Consider the following 19,757-nt stretch of genomic DNA (forward strand, 5'->3'; position numbering starts at 1 on the left):
AATATAAAAAAAATTATATAAAGACTATACATGAATATATACATCAAAGATATTACCTGATATAATATGGATATCAGATCATATGCTTTGGTTCTAAATGATGCGAGGAAATAGTGCAATTTTGGATTTGAATACTCAAGAGATAAACAAAAACAATTAGAGAAGAATATAAGACAGATGGAGACACCATAATCTAGCAAATTGATGAGTAAATAAAGATTGGTAACAAAGATTTTCATCTTTGATAAGAACTAGAGTATGGGATACTACAATTTAATAGATTAATAAGTCAATCAAGAATCATCACAAAGTTTATCTTTGACAAGAATAAGAGTTTTGTGATAAGAACCAAGAGAATATCTCTTATTGAATTCAAAATTCATACATTAATCAACCAAACATTCAAAGTTTTTTCCAAAACCAAATTACAAATACAACTCATAAACACATTCAAAATAATCAATACTATATGAAACTAACCATACTAATGAAAAGATATATTCCCAATTTAGATTAATAAACCATATACTTTAGCATGCATACTCCAATTACTAAATCAACTTTTTATTATTCAACTTAAAACATTTTAATATAATAATCTTTTAGTAACAACTCAAATAACATTCATCTTCAAATATCTTAAAATATAAAAATAATTTTCAAACAAAACATCATTCTTGTATAAAATGTTCGAAGTCCCACATCAACTAGAATTAAAGCCAATTTATAATATATAAATAAGTGCAAACCTCATTTTACAAGTCGGTTTTGTGCGATTAAGTTAGATTTAAAACATTTTTTAATATGATATCAAAGTCATGGTAGACTTTGTGTACAAACCTCAACCTTACCTTATAAGCTGATTTTGTAGTTTTGAAAAACATAAATAACTTATTTACATCAAGCGTCTTTCTTCAAATCAATTTCTAAATCTAAATAATAAATTCATTCAAAATTTAAAAATTCATAACAAGATATCTAAATATAATAAAATTTTAATATATGTTTTAAAAGTATCAACATTCTCAACAAAGTTTACTAATATTATAGAAAAAAAAAAACTTTAAATGCGATTAGATTCTTAAAAATAAATAAATAAAAGATAAAATGAAAGAAGAAGAAAGTTATTAAGAAAGAGAAAAAAAGAGAAGGTTAAAGGAGAGAGAAGAACATCTTAAATGAATTGAAAATATAAACACTTAAGAAGATTAAATAAAAATTTATTTAAAAATAATGAAACTTACCATACGCATGAAATTTAATTGAATCATAAATTAATATCCTAAATTAAATTTTATAAATCTAAATGGTTAAATCTATGATTCACACACCATACAGTTTGTTTTGAAACTGTAGAGGATAGTGACACCTTCTAACGCCACCACACTTTACACGTGGCGCGGACAGGTAGATCCCCGACATACATTCAAATAATGTTGACAACAGACAATCACAACTCAAACACCAACATAATATAATTTAAAAGATAGTAGACGCCAAACAGAATATTTTGTTACAAAGTCATTAATAAATGCTATAAGAAATAACTAATAAATAAATAGTATATTTACTGTTTTTAAATTTAAGTTGGATGAATTTTACAATGAAAATATAAAAACTATATTAAATTTTATTTGATTAATCGATAATATAATGAAACAAATGTTTATTTCGATTTTCCCGCAGAAATTTAAATTACTTAATATTTTCAGACCAATAATTTAGCTTAATATAATAATTTTTTTTACGTTATCAATTAAGTCAATTAACGTTAATGTAGATTTTTCTAAAGAGCTATCATAGGCTAACAAATATATTATAGACAATATTTATTTTTTTATGTCGTTGTAATAAATTAATGAACTTAATAATCATGTATTTTTAATGTAAATATGGATAAACAACCATTAGTGGATTGAATAAATCATTACATTTTAATATATTTTATCGTAACTAAAGATACGTTTAGAAATTATTATAATTTAGAATATAAATATTCACATTTGAATTAAATTGTATCAATATTAATGTTTATGAAAATAATTTTTGTTACAAAAGTTACCCATGTTCCATCTGTATTCTACTTTTATATATTTTTTTTATGTCCAATTACTCCTAAATATTTTCATTTAATATTTTATTCCAGCAAAGTTTATATAAAGATACATGTCATTTATTTTTTAAAAGTTTATCAATGTAATACTTTATATATATATATATATATATATATATATATATATATATATATATATTTATTTATAGGTTTGCTAACATGCATAAACTCTTTTTTCAGTTGGGATATTTTAGTAAAGTGTATCCGATTTTAATAAACAAAAATATCTTTATATATTATGGATTCTAAGTTTTAAAATCAAAGATACGAGAATAATTTTCATTTTCAAAACTAAAAAAAAAACAAAAAACCTCAAATTGTTACTCATCTCTTTTTCCCTTACTCACCTCTTTTTCATCCCTCATTCCTCTCAATCTTTTTTTTTTTTTTTATCTCTCTCACTCCAACATTCTCTCTATCATCCCTATAGTAGTCCCCACTAAAAAAAATCTAAAAGACTCACCTAACCTTAATTCACATTCCTCACTTATTCAATTTGTTTTTCTCTCATCTTCATCCTCTTCACATCTACACATAGCGTGACACCGCAATTTGTTGTTCTTGCTTTGTCCGTTCATTTGTTTTTCACTTTAATAACAAAATAATTGATGATGTTGATGTTGATTTTTATTAGAGGACTGTGTTATATATTTTCACTTCTGATTGTTATTAAATTTGTAAAAAAGAAAAGTCTACAATAATTTAGTAACACAATTTTCTCTGTTCATAACTCTCTTCAATAATTTGTTCATGTTAAATCATTTAATATGATATGTGCAGGAGCTTCATTTTTTTGCTCTGTTTTGAGGTTGGTTATATGCAGGAAGGTGAAAAGTATATTTTGAAATATTGTTTTCAACGGAAAATATGTTTTTAGAATTATTTTCAAGAGATAACTTCAGAAATCCATTTTCCGAACCATGACTTATCCCTTATGGAATCCCTTTTCTACATTTCTCTTCTGAAAATTATTTCCGGACAACTTAATAGTCAAAATATCAAATCTTACTGAAGATAAACTATTAATTCTAAAATTTAAAAACAAAGTGAGGAAGGTGGATTAGGATTAGGTGAGTATTTGTGATCTTTTTAGTTTAAGGTACTGTAGGGATTACAGAGAAAATGTTGGAGTAAGAGAGAAGAAAGAAAAAAGTTGAGAGGAACGAGGGATGAGAGATGGGTGAGTAAGGGTATGCGATTTCTTGTTTTTTAATTTTGAGAATAGAAATTATTCAAATTCGCTTCATCTTAAAACTTAAAATCCATATTATATGAAGGTATTTTTGTCTACTAAAATTTGGTACACTTTGCTAAAATGTACCAATTGAAAAAAAAAAAACTTACTCATGTTAGCAAACACACACACACACACACACACACACACACACACATATATATATATATATATATATATATTATGAAAATGGAAGTTTTATTCTATTCTTGTATATTATTTTAGGCTTAAACCCTCCCTTGGTCCTAATATTTGTGTGATAATCTCAGTTTGGTCCTTAAGTTTTGAACTGTCTCAATTGGGTCATAATTTTTGTAAAAATGCACACATTTTACCCCAACCGTTAACTGATCTCAAACGACGTTAAGTTTAGCTAACGTGGTATGCTGACATGTTGGCTTAATCCCTTCTTGGTCCTCGTATTTGTGTGAAAATCTCAGTTCGGTCCTCAAGTTTTGAACTGTCTCAATTGGGTCATAATTTTTGTAAAAATGCACACATTTTACCCCAATCGTTAACTGATCTCAAACAACATTAAGTTTAGCTTACGTGGTAGCCAGAGGACATGCTGATGTGTATTATTTAATTATATGAATTATTTTTTAAAATAAGTAGCGTTTCACGTGACACAATGCCTATTATTTAGTTTATTTGAATTAGGAATTTTATTCATCTCTCTGAGAATCAGGGATTTTACATAAATTATCTCGTCGGCTCAAAAAATAAAGTCACCGGAAAACTCGCGTAACCAGTACAATCAGTCTCACAACCTTTTCTACAAATGAACCAACTTGGTAACCTATAGGTTCATCACCGTATGCTATTTATTCCGCTGATAGCAGAAGATAATTGTTGCACAATGAGATCAGTTAGCGATTAGGTAAAATGTGTGCATTTTTACAAAAATTATGACCCAACTGAGACAGTTCAAAACTTGAGGACCGAACTGAGATTTTCACACAAATACGAGGACCAAGAAGGGATTAAGCCAACATGTCAGCATACCACGTCAGCTAAACTTAACGCCGTTTGAGATCAGTTAACGGTTGAGGTAAAATGTATGCATTTTTACAAAAATTATGATCCAATTGAGACAGTTCAAAACTTGAGGACCGAACTGAGATTTTACACAAATATTAGGACCAAGGGATTGTTTAAGCCATTATTTTACATCTAAGTTTTATGTTTTTAATTTTGATTTTTATATTTTAATTTTATTATTCTTCAAAATTAAACTTTTTATACATAATACACAAAGTTAATGACGAGATATTAAATTATAAAGTGACAATTATTTGCCTTATTTTTATAAAAAAAACAAACTAATTCCTTTCCATCTTTGTTGTTATAATTAGTCTTTTTAACACATTTTATTACTTATTGAAAAAAAGTAAGAAAATATGATAATTTTAATTGGAAAAAATCAACAACAATGCCAAATGTATTTTTCTTCAAACAATTAAATGTTATTTTATTTATTTGGTTGAATATAGCAATAATAAACAAGAACAACGTGACTTGAAATTTTATTTACAAATTTAAAATAATTAAAATATGTGCAATTTATTGTACTTTGATTTAATATTATTTTATATTTATTTATTTTTCACTTCTAGACACTGTATCCTGTACTTTTTTGACACGAATATTTAAAGTAGTTGCATAATTAGCAATGTAGTAATAAATTTCAACATTTTCATTATTTACTCATAAAAACTTATTGAATATAACTTGTACATTTAATAAAAGCCATTTTTAATACCTAGCAAAGGTTAAAATCTTATAAATTTTAAATATTAAAAAAAGAATAAATTCATTTTCCCCATACATTGGTAGCTTGTTTTTATGCAAAAGACAAAAACTTTTTTATTTAAAAAAAAATAAGAAAAGAGAAATCAATTGAAATCCCATTTCTTTTTCTCTCTCCTTTGCGTGCTGTGTCATCTTTCTTCTCTTCTTCCTCTCTCTTACCTTCGCCACCGTCGTCCAAACCCAAGCTTCAAATCAGAATCATTCAATTCAAACCTTCAAACTTTTCAAAACAGAATAGAAAAAACCCTAGTCTCATGTGATTTCAAGCTTAATTAACCTAATTCTATCCTAATTAAGCCATGAAATTATCCTAATTAACGGTTGTCCGGTTTCTGCAAACCCCCGAGTCTTCGATTCTACCAGCGATGCCGTCCGTGGCCGTGAAACTCTACAGCGTCTTCTTTAAGTTTCTCCTAAAGAACCGTTTGCAGAACCAGATCCATGCCCCGTCCGAAGAATCCAATCAGTTCGGTGTTACGACCCGACCCGACGAGTCCGTCGCCGCCGCCAACCCCTCCTTCTCCGATGGCGTCGCCACCAAAGATATCCACATCGATCCCGTGACCTCCCTGTCCGTCCGAATCTTCCTCCCCGATTCCGCACTCTCTCCCGAACCCAAATCCAAAACTATCTACAAATCCGAACCTGGATCCGCGGGGAACCTTGAAACGACGTCGTCGCGCGCGGTGCGGCGAAATAGCTATGAGCCCTCAGTGTTTACGCCGCGGGAGGAGACGAGGCGGAGCAGCGCCGGGGAGTACCGGGGGTACTTGCCGGCGGCGGACGGTCGCCGGAAAAAGTTACCGGTGGTGTTACAGTTCCACGGCGGGGGGTGGGTGAGCGGGAGCAATGATTCGGTGGCGAACGATATGTTCTGCCGGAGGATTGCGAAGCTCTGCGACGCGGTGGTGGTGGCGGTCGGCTACCGGCTGGCGCCGGAGAATCGGTTCCCGGCGGCGTTTGAGGACGGGGTGAAGGTGCTGAATTGGCTGGCGAAGCAGGCAAATTTGGCGGAGTGTAGTAAGTCGTTGGGAGGGAGGAAATTCGAGGGTCATCACAAGCATATTGTTGATTCTTTTGGAGCCTCAGTAGTTGAGCCTTGGTTGGCTGCTCATGCAAATCCATCAAGGTTGAATCTCACTCTTTTCGTATCGCACTATTTTTGTAGATTGATCTGATCGTACATTTTATAGTTTCTGATTGCGGGTGATACCGATACGAATATGGTGATTCTTGTTTTGATTTTGATATGAATGGTGCGATGTTTTTTTTTTTTTTTTCTGTCTTCATTGTCTTTTCGAAGTGTTGATAGTGATTAGAGAGTGGAGAGCAGTGTATCAATCTGATCAAGGCATCTGAGTTAGGGAGGAGGTGACAGGTTGAGTAGTTGCGGGGTTTTCAGTGTGGAGGCAGCATGTTTTGGTTGGATTTGTTAATCTGATGTATATCGCAAATGAAGTCGAGATCGACTTGTTATTCCATAATAATTATAGAAGACAAAAGTAAAAACTATAAAATAATTTGAGTTTCTCCTAGAAACTCTTTTATCTAATTTCTCCAAAAGTTGCGGGCATAAGTTGATTTTAACATGGTAGAAGTTTGATTTGTTTTCTCTTTTTATTTATGTTGTGGTAAGTGTTTGTGGAAAAAATTATGTAAACAGAATCTTAGTGTTTTCTAAGAAGATGTCTTTAGAGTTATTCTTTCACTTTTGTTTTATTTGTTTGATGTAGACCATTTTAGGGAAGTTTCAGACTTGAAACAATAATATGTATTCAGCCTTGTTTTACTGGTTAACCTGTTTCCCTCTTGAGTTTTCTTGATTAAAATTACATTTTGATGCATCTTCATGTGCCAAAACATAGACCTGTGCATATATGTGGTTTGGGATTCTCCGTTGTTGCAGAGACTAGAGAGAGCATTGTGTTTAACGTCATGAAATTCCTTATCTTTTGGGGTTTGAGGTTATGGTACGTTGTTCGAGTAGATATGATTTTCAAAAACCATCACAATATCTGTTTTTTCCCTTACTGTTTATTTAATTCTTTATCCTACGTAAGACATAATATTTGATGGCATGAATTTCTTCACTTAAATTGTGTCTGTAGCTAATTATCCTAGTTCTTTGAACTTGACATTCCAGAGAAGCTGATTGCAGAAGGCGTAGGAAGCTTCATTGCATCTTATCTAAAGACATTATGTTTGATGACATGGATTCATTCACTTTTAGATAGTGTCTGTAGCTAATTAACCCAGTGCTTATAACTTAGTGATATGCTGAAAGACAAATGTCATTCAGAGAGAGAAGAGGTAAAGTGATGATGTCCTGAAGAATTTTCTTCTGGCGGATGTCACTTGATGTTAGCACAGGCCATCCTCTGATGGGAAATTAGAGGGTTTTGATGATAAAGGAAAAAAGGCTGGTGGACCTAAGGTTTTGAAACACTGGTTTATGCGAAACTTTTTCTCACGGGACTTGAACTTTTTAGATCTCGGCTGATGATTTCTTTTCTAAAAAATTCAAGTCCAGTGAGAAAAAAGTTTTGCATAAACAAGTGTTTCATACACACACACAAACACACACACACACACACACACACATATATATATATATATATATATATATATATATAATGGCATCCCATCTTTCCCTTTGGAATTTCTGAGTTTATAATTGTGTTAAAAGACATATTCGAAATGTACAAGAATTTGTCTCAACCTTCGTGATGCTAGTGTATTCCAATATATGAACAGTGCTAACACTTACAATCAACTATTAGTATATTGGTTAACCTACACGTGCTTATAATGAAGCCTACTATTGTAATGGCTTCACAGTTCGCATGAACCTTTGATTTCCTCATTTGTGGGGATCTCTACTGACCATTTTGGCGTCATGTCATTCTGTGTTCCATTTTGTGCACTGTTTTAGAATTCAGTTTATCTTGGTTTTGACTAAATTTCTGATCTTGATGATGAATCTTTTCTGTGTATATCTCTACTTACCTACATTAAGATTTATTGGTGTCTCCCTTTAACAACTTCAATACTTACCGTGAAACTTAGTTTGGGAATCAATCTTATTCTATTTAATTTCCTGTTAAGATTCTATATTTAAATTTTTCTTGAGAATGTAAACTTTTAAATAGTAAATTACGTTTTAGAGCATATTTTAGAGCATATATTAGGAGGCACTCGGCATCTAAGTAATTGTTAGACTACTGCATCATTGATTTTGCAAAGACTTGATCTACCTCCTTTGGACATGGACATAAATGTTATGGAATGCTATTCCTCTTCATAACTGGTTTTGTTTGAAACCAAAAAAAGAAAAAAGAGAGAGAAAATTGAAGGGTAACTTGGTCTGTAGATAAGCTGTTGTGTTGTCTTTTAAGCAATTTTTTTTTTGTTGGGAGTTATGTGATCCACTTTTTCACTGCTTAACCTTTTTATTTTTCTTTGGTATTAGATGTGTTCTTCTTGGTGCGAGTTGTGGTGCAAATATTGCAGACTATGTGGCTCGGAAAGCTGTAGAAGCAGGTTCACTTCTGGACCCGGTCAAGGTGGTGGCACAGGTCCTGATGTATCCATTTTTTATTGGAAGTGTGCCCACTCATTCTGAAATAAAGTTGGCAAACTCTTACTTTTATGACAAGGCCATGTGTATGCTAGCATGGAAACTATTTCTACCAGAGGGGGATTTTAACCTAGACCATCCAGCTGCCAATCCCCTTGTCCCAGGCCAGGGACCTCCTTTAAAGCAGAGACCTCCAACATTGACAGTGGTGGCAGAACACGATTGGATGAGGGACCGTGCCATTGCATATTCAGAGGAGCTTAGGAAGGTGAATGTTGATGCACCTGTTTATGAGTATAAAGATGCAGTCCATGAATTTGCAACACTTGACATCCTTATCAAAAGCCCTCAGGCCCAGGTTTGTGCTGAGGACATTGCCATCTGGGTCAAGAAATATATTTCCCTTCGAGGTCACGAATTCTCATATTGAGTAGGATATACCAGAAATTAAGAGGATGGTCGGCGAGAAAATTTTTTTCCTCATTGAAATTATCTAAAGTTCCCAGTTCTGCTACCACCGGTATATACATGCCTAGGGGCATGTGATTATATCACGATTTTTTTCGATGGTTGACCGGTTCCGTGTTCCCTCCACCTGTCAGTTCTTGTTGTAAGATAGAGTTGTTTGAGAGCGGATTAGTTGAACTAGTGAGAGAGAGAGCCTTTCACCTCATTCACTCTGCATTTGGAAGCCCCTATTCCACTATTCCTTGTGTATTATGATGTACTGTTTCTCGATATAAAATTTAGTTATCGATTCTTTTAGGGTCACCTGAAGTAGGAGTTCATTGTTAATTAATTTTGTACAAGATACCAGCTTATTGTTCTTCGATATCATTAAGATTTCAGATTAAAAAACAGTTTCCCTTAAGATACGTTTTAGTGATAGTCGCTAGGATCAAGATATGGAGTTTCTTTAATAATATTAGCTAAAAGCAAGAGCCAATTTTGCTTAGTTTACTTTGTTGAGCACAATGTTAGCAATCGAGGACAACTATTCCATCGTTATCTTCTTGTTGATTGTTAACTTTTAGACGTTAAGCTCCTTATAAATATGCTATGATCTTCACTGGATTGACTCGGTTATTATCACAAATCTTGAGGTAATTGCCCGCCTACCCTTGAACTCCTGGGGGTAGGGGAATCATATGGAGGTTGAATCTATGTATTGAACCTCTCATGAAGCAGAGAGATGGTGCAGGCTGTTTATCATGGTTAAAACTTAAGAAGACCATCTTCATACCCAAGCCTAACAAACCAGTTTGGCTTGCAGGTCTCAGTATTGGAAGCACTTTGAGGGCATGGGAGCCACCACTCTGATCCAGTGGGGTCTGGACAGGTTCACAATCTGTCACTCATTCTAGGCTTATTTGATTTGGTGGAATCTCTGTTGACTGTTCTGTAACCATGACTGTACCAAACATAGTTATGGCTACGGGAAGGGTTTTTCTTTCTGCACACTTTAAAAATCTTTGCTCACCCCTTTCTGTTTCAGAATAACTATTTTGAAATGTGGGAATATCAATTCTAGAATAAAAAAGAGTGAGCCAAAATATTTTATAGTGTGCAGGAAGTTGGGGCCATGTGGGAACGGTCTCGTGTTTCTTTCAACACTAAAGGAATGTTATGAAAAATAGAGGAGAATCAGTTGTTCTTGTACATTGTGTATCATATACGTATTTTACACCTGGTTTGAGTAAGGTGAAAATATAGTTCGTTGAATGTGTTTGTGTTATTTTGTTGCATAAAAGATATCTTGAACATTTCTGGGAAAATGTTGATAGGTTTACTATTAACCTATTTTTATCTTACTATTGTGATGATCATTTTTTTACTTCCTATTTTCACGTTGAATTTGGTTCAATTTCTTTAAAAATGCACTAATATGATTTTTTCGAAAAAAATTGACAGTAACAATGTTACTTTAGAAATGACATTTTATAATCATGTTATGAATAATGAATTACATGTCAGTAATAATTTCGATATCATTAATTTGGGAGAAGAGATTATCACTAGATTGAAAATCATGAAACAACGGAAAACAAACATATTAATTTATTATAATGCTATCTATACCTTAAATGAAATATATAGTAAATTAAGATTCTGAAATGAAAGAATAATGTTTGTTTATAAATATTTAATATTAAAATTCTTCATCACTATTCTGTATTAAGGAATACGATAATGCGGCAAAGTAGTAAAACTTCGTTAAATAATCATGTAAAAGTATTTGGACTGACCTTGTGTTTTCGTAAGTGCTCTTTCTTTTGTGTACATTCTCGTTTACTGTTTTATCTTTATAAACATAATTAATTTCATTAGTTACTCTAATGAATAATTACAAAAATTAATTAAATATAACTACTTTATGTGTATGTTTTTTTTATAATTTTAATATAGATTTAATAATATTTTTATTTTAATAATTATTATAATAATAATAATAATAATAATAATTAGTTTTTTAAATATATATTATTTATAACTATTTATAATTATATATATGTTTCGGTTCGTGGGGTTGAAATTAATAATCATTTGGTCATATTGGAAGTTCATCTACTGAAGGTATTGGAACTTGGAAGTTCACATGTACAGGATTTGTTGGCTCCAACCTCTTTTGATATGATGTTAATGTGACTGCATAGTAGGTGGTCATGGCTCTTACTTTTGCTTCGAGTTCTGCTTCATCGTTGGTTATCTCTTCGATGGTCATCATGGTAGGACATCGTTCAGGACTTCGTCTTTGAAGAGGATTCCTTTCAGGACAATCAGTCTTAACGTATCATTGGAGGTGATCGACTTGATCGACTTGGATCAACTTCTTCATCTTGTCATGAAGGGGGGAGCACTCCTCCATGTTATGTCCCAAGTTTTTATGACATCGACAATGTTTCTTACTGTTGACATTCAAGGGTGTATATTGATGGAACTTCGATCTTCGAGGAAGATCTTTCGGTCGAGAGTTGCTCTCCTTATTGTCATCACCCACAAATTCTTTTCCTTCTTCCCTTTGCTCGCCGTTGCGGTCTCCTGCTATTGGTTCTCGGAAGACACACATGTCTTCTTCTATATGCAAGAACTCAATTGCCCGCTCTTGTAGCTCATTCATGGTTTTAGGTGGCCTAGTACACAGACTATTTGTGAACGGTCTTACTCTCAAGGTTGTTGAGGATGAATTCTTGACTTGCATCACGTGCCGAGTGGTTTTTTTGTAACGGTCCATAAAGACTCTCAGGGACTTGTCCTTCTTTTGTTTGGTACTGACCAATGCAAGATGTGTTAAGCTTTAGACTTTGTTGGTTGCGTACTGCTAACCGAATAGGATACGGATAGTGGAGAAGCTATCCACTGTGTTGGATGACAAAGTATTGAACTATGCCAACACCTCCCCTTCAGAGATAAGGATAAGACCCTACACTAAACAAGATCGCTTTACGAGTAGAACTCTATGGTGTGGGAAAATGATCGCAGATGCTGATCGGGGTCAGTCGACTCATCATACTTCTCGAACACAAGAGGCATCAATTGCTCGGGCATGGATGCCTTCATGACGACAATTGTGAAGAGTACTGCAGAGTTTGCATTCTGAGAGCTCCCCTACTCGCTCCTGTGTTTGCCTCCTGGACTGTCTTGGTTGGTCCCTCAGCCTGCTTGTTCACGTTTGACGGACCAGCCCCGCCTAGTACAGAGTGTTAGGGGATCTATTCTTGACGCATGGTTGCATTCTCATCCCTCAATGCACCCATCTCTGCTTCATGTCTTCTTTGCATCTCTTGAATTTGTGTTTGCATCTCCTTAATCAACTTTAAAGGGTCTTGCTCACTTGTCTCTCCAGTCGGACTCATATTCCTTGTGGTCACCATTGGATTTTCTTCAACTTTCTCAAGTCTCACGGTCGATGCCAAAATGTTTTGATTTATAGGGTTGAGGTCAACAGTCTTCCAAACTATGTTCGTCCAACTCCTAGCATAGGTCTCTTTCGTCCGTCATTCCGTTTGGTCATTCTAGGACTTTACCTGTAGAAGATACTTTGATACCAAAGTTAACAAAGATTCGACAGTTTAGCAATAAATGTATATTAAATGTAACCAACCTGCTGCAATACCTCAAACCTGTATTTATAGATTTTGGAATAGACTTTAGATTAGTGCCGGTCTAATTACGATCTAACTAGTAAAGATCATGCTTTAAGATAAGTTAATCATCTCCAATCTTAATTTTTATTTAAAGTTAACTGTTCAATTTTTGTTATTCGACTAACAGGTTTGATAGGTGTTCATAACTGATGGAATTGTTTAATCCTAAGTTGACCGAATAATCATTCCGTACAATATAAATAAGATATACCTCTTTGGAGTCTCCTTTACTTTTTCAATTTTATCTTCTTAATTAATACTTTTTAAATTTAAATAATTTCTTACAATAAAAATATTATTTTTTAATTTATTATTTTAGTTACTACTCTTTTGAGTTCAAATAATTACTTGTTATAAATAATTATTTACTTTTTTTATCATTATAATTACTTTTTCAAATTTAAATAATTATTTATAAAAAGAATTATTTACACATAATAACTTTAATTTCAATAGCCAAGATTTATTTTATCTATAATTATATTCATAATCATATATACTTTTTATTTTTTCAATTTTTCCCTTTTAATTTTTTTTTAAATTTAAATAATTCATATATATATATATATATATATATATATATGAGTTTGCTAATTTACGTAAAGTGATTTTTCAGTTGGTACATTTTAGATTACAAAAATGTTCTTGTTAAAAAAGAAAACCAACTTTAAATCCAAGGGTATTTTAATAATTTTAAAATTTAATTTAAAATAAAAAAGTAAAAGATAGTTATGAAAAATCCTGATTGGTCCACGAGGAAAGTTATTAGCTTTTATTATATATTTTTCAAAAGGTAGTTGTTTTCTTAAAAAAAATAAAATAAAAGGTAGTTGTTTTTTTAACCCATACGAGTTTTATAAACCCAGACGGGTTCTATAAACCCAGAGGGTTTCTATAAACCCGGTTCTATAAACCCAGACGGGTTCTATAAACCCAGACGGGTTCTATAAAGTCATGGAAATAAAAATTGCAAGAGATATCTTAAATCATGGAAAATATGTTGCCTATGGATGTGGTCCACCCATTTTTTAAAAAACAAGGTAACTATACAAATTATATCTATTTAAAAATATTATAATTAAAAAAAATAACTACCATTCTTTTTATTTTTTATTTTAAAAAAAAATTAATGAATAACTAATTTTTTTTTTAATTTTTAATTAATTTAAATTTTAAAATTAGTAAGTATCCTTATATTTAAAGTATGTTTTTTTTGAATAGGAATATTTTTGTAACCTAAAATTTGGTATACTTTGTTAAAATATACCAACTGAAATATCACTTTATATAAATTAGCAAACACATATATATATATATATATATATATATATATATATATATATATATGTATATATTTAAAAAATACATGTGAAGTACTTACGCTAATTTTATTATAATGAGAATTTCTTTATAATTTTTGTTGTGTACACAATTTCTCTCACTTTTATCTTTTTCATTCTAAGATTTGTCAACCAACTTTTTCGCTTTTATGAAATATTGAAAATATTTTTATTACATAATCATAAAAAAATAATAAAAAAGTAAATTATTTGTTCTTCTATGTTTTTTTCATATATTTTATAACAATTTTAACTTTTTATGTTTAGTACTTAATTTTCATTATAATGATGATTATATTAAACTTTTTAATTATACTTTTATTATTTTCTATTATTATAAAATATATATAGATGCACTACAAGAAAACTATTATACATAGCAAACAAAATTATAGTACAAAACACTTAGTCATTATATGGACTAAAATGCATTATTTTATAAACTAAAACTAAGTATTTAAAATAATCAATTATTATGAATAAAAAATTATAATTGATATTGAATTAGAGTGTAAATTGGTTTCTAACTTTAAATATATATATATATATATATATATATATATATATATATATATATATATATATATATATATATATTAGCCATCTATGATTATTAGTTTTAAATTAGTTTCTATTTTAAAATTAGAAACTAATTAATTGAGACTAATTTAGAATCAATAATGATAAATAGGTTATACAAAAAATTTTAATTCGATTCTTTCGTTTTAAGTTGTCTCAAATTGAATCGTCAATTTTAAAAATACGATGCAATTTGGTTCTTTTCTAGAAGTGACAACATTAACTCGATGACACTTGTTAGTATGTGGTTTTTTAATATTTTTAAACTTGTTATTTTTTTTAAAAAAAATTTAATTTTTTTTTTTCAAAAAAATACTGTCTCATATCAAATAAGGGTCCTACCACATGACAAAGATAATGTATAGTGACAGAAACAATGTCACATGTCAATGTTGAAAAAAATGTATGTGGAAAGTCTTCAATTTAAAACATGACTAAATTGAGATTTTTCATATGACACTTTCTCCAATAGTAGCATGTCACACTATTTCTACCATATGATAGGATTCTCATTTGACATGTGACAATTTTTTTTTTTGAAATAAAATTAAAAAAAATTAAAAAAATAAAGAAAACCACATACTGACACATGGTATTGAGTTAACGTCGTTAATTCTATACTAATAGAAGAGTCAAATTACATCATATTTTCAAAATTGAAGATCCAATTGATACAACTTAAAACAAGAGAACCAAATTGATATTTCTACAAATATATCATTCGATAATTTTAACCATAATAAATATTTCCTCAACTTTAGTTCCAAGAATAATTCTATAATACACAAATATTATAGAAAAAAAAAGCTCTAGAATTCAAGCAACATTTGGCAAGTTATCCCTCAAGAAAAATATATAAACTTGCTTGAAACAATAATCACATCTGTAGGCTAGCACCAACTTGAGTACATAATTTGTCCAAGGTAAAATCTGCAATTTTTTTTTTTATGTTGTCCCTCAAATCAATATTCTAACTCCTAGAAATTAGATTTGTGAGTTTGAAATCATATATGTTGTGCCTTCAAAATTATTTGATACCTTCATTAATATTACAACTTACTATATTACAAATGTATTGTTTCTCCTAAAATTCATTTTTAACCTTGTTTGTGTCAAAATTCTAACTGTCTTCCAATTTTTTTTGAAACCATCAATCAATGATTGGTTGGACTAAACAAGTGGTAGGTTTATACTTGTTGATGATGGAGACTCAAGAAAAAGTGGTTGGACTAAAAATTATGCATTGAAGTTGAATTTAAGTAGTTGTTTATTGAGCTTTAGGATTTGTAATATGGAGCTAAATTAAACGCATCATTAACTTGTAGCTATCTGACATGTTAAGAATTGTTACTTTCTTTAATGTCAAACTGTTTTGGTATTTAGCATTGAGAGTATACGTCAATTAGTTCATTAAATTTTCTAGATTTATTCAATTTTAAATTCGAATTTTCTGTTGGGTTTGTTTTTTATTTTCATCTAATATGTTTTTTAAATATATTCGTTTCGATATATTCATATTGTCTTAAAATATTTTAATTATATTTTGAAAGTACAATAATAAAAGAACAAACCAACAATCCTGAACTGTTCAAATAGGTGATCTTATGTCTCTCAAAAGGATGAAATTTTATTGAAAATAATAGTATTGTCAAAATAGTCACCCTGTCCGACCCATCACGGGTTGGTCACTTAGTGAACCAATCTAATTCGACTCATTTATTAGCGAACCAGAAAAATTCGAAATTGGTTCGACCCACCAAGTTGGTAGGTTAAACAGGTTGATTCACTGACTCAATTATAATTTTTTTAAAATAAAAAATTACAAACTTTTTGTAATTCAAATATAAATAAATTTCACCTTAAACTCAAGACAATTCAAAATAATAAAAAAAAAGTACAGTATAAAATTCACGTATAATGAGTAGGATGATATTTTTTAGGATTTTATAAGATAATAAATTAATAAAAATAAAATTAGGTGGGTTGGTGGACTAACCCAGCTCACTACGGATTCAACCCGGATGAGCTGGGTTTAAATGAGCCGGGTTGAAAATTTACCTATATAAAAAAAATGCATTTTTTTCTAAACTGATTTCGTTCGAACCCGTGGTGGATCGAATTAGCCACGAATTATAACCCATTTGGACAACTTCTGAAAATAACATTACTAAAACACATACTACGTACAAACTTTATTTTTTGTTCTAGCTAGAAGATGAACATAGTAAATGTTATGTTTGCAATGCTGATTTAATACTAATTTATAGAATTATTATGAATGTGAAATTGATTTGTATTTAATATTATGGAAACTGATTTTAGTACTACTATTATGGTTTTGATCATATTGGTCTTTGTTTTTTCAATCACAGTTAACCTACACAATGAAAATATAATTTTTTTTATGCTTTGAATTCTAGTGCAGAATGCAAACACATATTTCTAACCTAAATTGCCAGTGTTGAATTGATTTAATTCATATATTTAGGATTACCAATTTGCATTTATGAGCAATTTTGGAGCAAAATTATATTGTTTTTAGGAAAAGTTATTATTATTGGCCTCTCGAGACACCGTTACCAAAATTTAAATTTCCTCACATTTAAAAAATATATAACCAAAGTTATTTGTAATAAATAAATATATAATATTAGAGATGACACAGAAATTGTTAAATTTGAATTTCACAATTTATTTTTACTTTTATCATATTGTTCAATAAAAATAAATTTTTTGTTACATTTTTATTTCATTCTCATTGAAGAACGAATATATCTTGAATTATACTCGTTCCGTTATTATCTCAAATATTAATCAAATAATTGTTTACAAAATAATAAAAACCACAATAAAATACATATAATATTAGTAACTATTCAATATAAAATGATACACATGTTCTATCTAATATTAAATATCAACAAAGAAATTATAATTAGATAAAAATCAAATAAAAATATAAAAAACCAATTTAGTAAAACTTAATTTTTTGTTCTATCTAATATAGGTGGTTTAAATTATTTAATAAGTTAAGAATGTGTTGTAATTTAAAAAAGTTTAAATTATCGGATGGTCTCATATTTATATGAGAATTTCAAGTGGTCCTATTTTTGTAACGGTTTCAATTAGGTCATAATATTTATAAAATTGAGTTAATTTTGTCCTATCCATTAAATTGTCATAGACGCGTTAAACTTTGATGACATGGTCCAGACTTAAAATGTTGACGTAGCAATATTATATTACGTGAAATTTTTGTTAGGTAATCGGTTTATGACATGGCACAAAAATTTAATTGAAAATGTTAAGGGATTGAGATTCCTCCATCATCTTCATCATCCTCTATCGTCTTCATCACCCTCCACCGTCAATTCTGGATAGGGATTCCGACCTAGGATGTGGCTCCGTTGAATTTCGCCACTGGCCGGACGAGGTGCGAGGGAGAGTCGACTGAAGAGGTGAGGTTCATCTTGACAATGCGGAGGTTGGTGACAGAGAATTCAGGATGGTGTGAGCGGTACAAAAAGACCATAAATAACAGGAACCTAAATCAATTTCATCAATTCGTCTTTTTCGTGCAATGCCTCCATGGTTGTTGCAATTCGCAAATCTCTACAAGCCTCCTCCATGGCAATAATAGGAATCCCGAACTTGGAGAGTAGGGAAACCCTTCCGCCATGAAATCAATCTCCTTCATGCATCCCCTACTTGTGACGGCACAACCTTTTCTTCCCTTGCAGAATAAAAAATCCTAATTTGCAACGTCATAATTCTTTAATTAATTTAAATAAAAATTTCACTTAATCAAACAATGCACATCAGCATAAACACGTCACTAAAACTTAACGTCATTTGGAACAAATTAACGGCTAAAGTAAAATTGACTCAATTTTACAAAAAAAAAATATGACATAATTGAGACATTTGCAAATATAAGAACCTAACTAAAATTACCATATAAAAATAAAGACCAGCTGAGGTTTTAAATCTTTTAAAAAAGAACAAATACCACAAAGAAGAGAAATATTTGTGACAGGTCTATAAAAAAAAGTACACGCATATTCATATTTATTTCTATATTTAATTTAAAAAATCAAGTATTAATTCATTTATATTTGTATCTAATAAATATGAGAATTCAAATATAATCATATTCACAAATTGATTTTTCATCTATATTTATATATTATCACTTTAGTAACATTCTTTCAACGTATCATAATTTCTTTTACGCATGATACATGTCACTATTAATTTTTTTTTTAAAATATGATTTCTTTTAGGCTGTGTTCTTTTGTGAAGATTTGGGAGAGATGATCTGGGAGAGATGATTTGAATGTATTTGAGTGGATTTAAGGGTAATTTTTTTGTTGTTTTTTTTTAGTGGATTTATGGGTAATTGAGAGTGGATTTGAGGGTAAAGTTTGTGAAAATTAGTGTAAGATTTGATTGATGTGATAGATTTAAAAAATTAGTTTAATTGATAAAAATTGAAGATTACCAAAATACCCCTAATTATTAAAGTAATATAAAATGTAATTTTTTAATGTTATATAANTGTAAAANTGTTTATAAAAAATAAAAAATTAAACTTAATTATTATTATTATTACTATTATTATTAGTAAAGTATACAAGCAAAAGATATATAATAAATGGAAGTAGAAGAGAAATAAAGTAAAAGTTTTATTTGAATAATAAAAATTAGGAAGAAATAAAAGTAAGGAGATGAAAAAAAGTTGAGGCTGGGGCTTGGACAAATATCGACACGTGGAAGAAAGAGAGGTAGACATCAGGAAAGTGGAGGAGAAATTGTGCATTTTGTATCAGGGGTAAAAAAGATATTTTACTACATTTACCCTCAAATCTCTTTATATTGCAGGGATGAGAAAAAACACTTTATCTCACAAATTAGCATAATACATTCCCTCCAAATCTGTTAATGCGAACACCATTAT

General features: G+C 30.3%; 1 protein-coding gene across 4 annotated transcripts; it reads left to right on the forward strand.

Annotated features, from left to right (window-relative positions):
* The first annotated feature begins 5,243 nt into the window (after nucleotides 1-5,243).
* LOC106768990 (probable carboxylesterase 11) lies at nucleotides 5,244-10,458 on the forward strand. Of its 4 annotated transcripts, none has more exons than XM_022783197.1 (3): nucleotides 5,244-6,288; nucleotides 8,629-9,094; nucleotides 10,010-10,458. In XM_022783197.1, exons 1-3 carry the CDS (start codon nucleotides 5,525-5,527, stop codon nucleotides 10,031-10,033), a joined length of 1,254 nt encoding a protein of 417 aa, XP_022638918.1. In that variant the 5' UTR covers nucleotides 5,244-5,524; the 3' UTR covers nucleotides 10,034-10,458. The 4 variants fall into 4 exon arrangements, with proteins under 4 accessions (XP_022638918.1, XP_022638919.1, XP_022638917.1 ...); XM_022783198.1 differs by having other exon boundaries at nucleotides 8,629-9,004; XM_022783196.1 differs by lacking the exon at nucleotides 10,010-10,458 and adding an exon at nucleotides 9,840-10,000.
* Nucleotides 10,459-19,757: the final 9,299 nt, after the last annotated feature.

Source organism: Vigna radiata, chromosome 7 (assembly GCF_000741045.1).
Source record: "Vigna radiata var. radiata cultivar VC1973A chromosome 7, Vradiata_ver6, whole genome shotgun sequence".
Taxonomy (NCBI): domain Eukaryota; kingdom Viridiplantae; phylum Streptophyta; class Magnoliopsida; order Fabales; family Fabaceae; genus Vigna; species Vigna radiata.

Excerpts from the sequence above, each read along its gene's own strand:
- LOC106768990 (XM_014654417.2), top strand. The coding sequence starts at position 5,525 with ATGCCGTCCGTGGCCGTGAAACTCTACAGCGTCTTCTTTAAGTTTCTC. Across the intron at positions 6,289-8,628 it reads GCTCATGCAAATCCATCAAG|ATGTGTTCTTCTTGGTGCGA; the intron begins GTTGAATCTCAC and ends CTTTGGTATTAG.